The sequence below is a fragment of the Mastomys coucha genome, unplaced genomic scaffold, assembly GCF_008632895.1.
Source record: "Mastomys coucha isolate ucsf_1 unplaced genomic scaffold, UCSF_Mcou_1 pScaffold16, whole genome shotgun sequence".
NCBI classification, from domain to species: Eukaryota; Metazoa; Chordata; class Mammalia; order Rodentia; family Muridae; genus Mastomys; species Mastomys coucha.
The window spans coordinates 93,943,754-93,947,254 of record NW_022196898.1 but is presented as its reverse complement, the minus strand read 5'-3'; the positions used below and the strand labels follow the sequence as shown (position 1 = coordinate 93,947,254).

General features: G+C 43.2%; 1 protein-coding gene across 1 annotated transcript in view; it reads left to right on the top strand.

Annotated features, from left to right (window-relative positions):
* Dnase2b (deoxyribonuclease 2 beta) overlaps positions 1–2,893 on the top strand; it is a 38,644-nt gene extending 35,751 nt beyond the window's left edge. Inside the window, exon 7 of the mRNA XM_031376189.1 lies at positions 1,655–2,893. Within this exon, the coding sequence (XP_031232049.1) occupies positions 1,655–1,995 (341 nt within the window). The 3' untranslated portion in view covers positions 1,996–2,893. The remainder of the gene's footprint in view (positions 1–1,654) is intronic.
* The last annotated feature ends 608 nt before the right edge of the window (positions 2,894–3,501 follow it).

The following is a 3,501-nucleotide window of genomic DNA, read 5'->3' as shown; positions in this document are numbered from 1 at the left end:
TCTCTCCCTCCGTCCTCTCTCTCTCTCTCTCTCTCTTCTCTCTCTCTCTCTTTCTCTCTCTCCACCTCCCCCCCACAGTGAGAACAAAGATCCCAAGGGAGCGATCACTGCAGTGTGCAGTGTTACACCCCTCACACTTTTGTACCTGGGTTTGTACACATTCCCACGGCTACCGTACACACCACCTCTAGAACCCATTCTGGCATGAAAATACCTTGATAGTTTTTCTACTGGGTCTGCTTCCCCTCTCAAGCCTCCTACTCTCACAGGCTCTTTCCTTGCAGCTCTCAAGCTTATTTAAAAAACATCCTGGTCTACAGAGTGAGTTCCAGGACAGCCAGGGCTATACAGAGAAACCCTGTCTCAAAAAACAAACAAACAAACAAACAAACAAACAAAAACAAACAAAAACAAAACAAAAAAACAAAAAACAAAAACAAAAACAAAAATAAAAATTTCCTTAACTCTAAAGTGCCATCTCTTGGCTTTCCTTTTCCCACCTATAAACAAGGTCTCCAGGCAGGAATGCTTGTCTTACATAATCCTGTGGTTGGCCATGCTTTTTGCTTTCTTCTTTCTTGTATACAGAACAGGGACTTTACTGACTACCTCCAGCCGATGTCAAACACTAGAGGTATGGGAGCTAAGGGGACAGAGAAGGACACTGCAGGGCACTGGGTTGATGAAAACCTTCTCTTCGGGAACATTCTCATCCATTGATTTGGGGAGTATAGCCTCTTGGTCTCCTCTCTGATTTATTGAAGTCCTTGTACCAGACCTTCCTCCTGGGAGATGAGATTGCTGTGTGCTTTTCTGCCCTTCTTATACTTCTCTGAGTTTCATGTGCCCTTGGATGACTTCCAAGGCTGCATCCCCACCCAGACTTCTACACTAACAGATGTACTCAGCAGTAAATGAGCTGTTTTCACACAGAGATGGTAGAGTTACACCAGATGCAATGTGCCAAATTGGTCTCCCCATCATCCCCCAGGCACCCACTCTTTCCTTCACATTCTACACAGTTTCCAAGACATTCCAGACTCTATTCTCCATCCTTCCACAGAACACTGAACCCATGCAGTTTCAGGTCTTTCATAGCTTTCCCATTTACCACATCCTCTCCACCACTCCGCTGCCACCATAGTCCACACCGGTGTTTTTACCACAGTTGTGAACATCTGATCATTTCCACATCCTCTGAAATCCACTCTTCCAAGTTCAACCTAGACAGTAACTCTCAATTGACATTTATGACCATAAATTAGTTTCCCTTGGTGCTCAACTAACATTTTCCTAAAAATTCCACCCCCCACTGACTTCAAGAAAATCTAATCATAATTGTATGGCTCACAAATACCCTTGAAATTGCCTCTAATTCTCTACCCCTTACTATTTTCAGAAGTCTTTTCATGGCTAAAGCATACACCGTTCTCTTTGTGTGGGAGGGAAGCATCTTTACAATATGACAATAATAACTTTCGTTTGAACACCGCTTTAGGAAATGTTTTCCCGTCCACGATGTTCTAACGTGGTCATGTTGTTACTACTGCCAAGTGCATAAAGCGAGGGTGGCTGGACCTTTCTACTCCCTAGGGACTTTTCATTGATTAATCTGGATGACCTCTTTCACTTTCTCTCTCCTCCTGATCCCTAGATATCGTTACAGCCTGGATAGCTCAAAGGTTGAAGACACATTTGCTAGCAGAAACATGGCAGAGAAAGAACCAGGAGCTCCCTTCAAACTGCTCCCTGCCTTACCACGTCTACAACATCAAGGCCATTGAAGTAACTCCCCAGTCTTACTTCAGTTCTCACTACGACCATTCCAAATGGTGCATTTCCACAAAGAGCTCGGCAAATCGCTGGACCTGTATTGGAGACCTAAATCGAAGCCCACACCAAGCTTTGAGAGGTGGAGGATTCATCTGCACGAAGAATCGGTACATTTACCAATCATTTCATAAATTAGTTCAACATTATGGCTTCTGTAACTAAGCTTGGGGAAAGGTCACACCCACTGTCCTTGAAAACACTGGCACTGAAACATGTCACCTTGGATCTATTCTCCATATGTTAAAGACTTTTGAGTGTGCACAACATAGCATCCAGTAAAACACTGTGGGTCCACATTTACCATTATATGTTCAAATTAGGAGAAATCGAAGTCATCTGTATTTATCAAATTAGAAATCCAAATCATGATATATAAGTAATAACACAGGAACAGAATAAAATATTTTCTTCCAGTTTCATCACCTTCAGTGTTCTGTCTTGTGGATTAAATGCCACCTCTCACAAAGCAACCCTGCAGCTGTCCTGTTTGAAGAAAATAGAGGTGCTCCCTCCCTCTCTCCCTCCTTTTTCATACTATTTGGCCACTTGATCATATTCCCCATAAAGTTCCTCCCCACACTGCTTTATAGTTTAGTCTTGTCACCTTTGTAAGTGCTCTTTACTGCTAGTATATTCTTGAGCTGCTCACTTGAGTTCTCTTGCAATTGTTTTTCAACTATAACCTACAACAGGGAGATCATAGCTAAGCATGATATGAGTCAGAAATCGCAAGAGTTGGCTGCTTAGTAGACTGTGGGTGTGAGTTCCAAGTTCAAAAGCTTAGAGTCATGCAAAAGTCACCAGACAGGGGCTGGACCCTGCGCTTAGTGACTGTGAAGCGTCCAGTCCACATTCATGATCAGCTCTCATTTAATTTTCATAGCGATTCTTTTCAGTGATAAGTTTCATTGTCCCCATTTTACTGACAAGTCAACAGAGGCTTACAGAACTTCAAACACTTGCCTAGTATAATAGGGGTCTATTTGGCCTCGGAAGCTGTGCTCGTAACTGAGATTCCAGAAGACAATAAAAGAAGTGAATAAATATAGGATTGTAACTATCTTGAGATGTCAGCAAGGACCAAAGTTGGTAGGTCTAATGGTCCAATCACAGTCTGTGAAATTTACTTGTTGTCATGTCAAAATCAAGTACGAGACAGATATTTAGGATGCTGTCTGCTACTGGGGAACATGAAAAGTATAAGAAGCTCCATGAAATGGGATTGTTAATGGGAAGGCGACGATGATTTCAGGTGGAGAGGGTCAAAACTGATCCAGATATACAGCGAAGGACAACCAAGTGTAAAGAAAACTCAGATGGAGGGATTCTGTGGAGCTGAAACTACACACTAGGTTTAACTGTCTCCCAACACAGAACTTCGGTCTAAAAACAGTATATCTCCTACTCACAAACATAAATAAATAAAAATAGGAAGACAGAATAAAGGCAGATTATACAGAAACAAGAGTGTAGAAGCAGGAGAAGGAAAGGAAGGTGCTGGCCTAGTGCAGACACACACACCTGAAGGACGACACACCCACCTGAAGGACGACACACCCACCTGAAGGAGGACACACACACCTGAAGGACGACACACACACCTGAAGGACGACACACACACCTGAAGGACGACACACACACCTGAAGGACATGGCTGCTGCTGCTGCC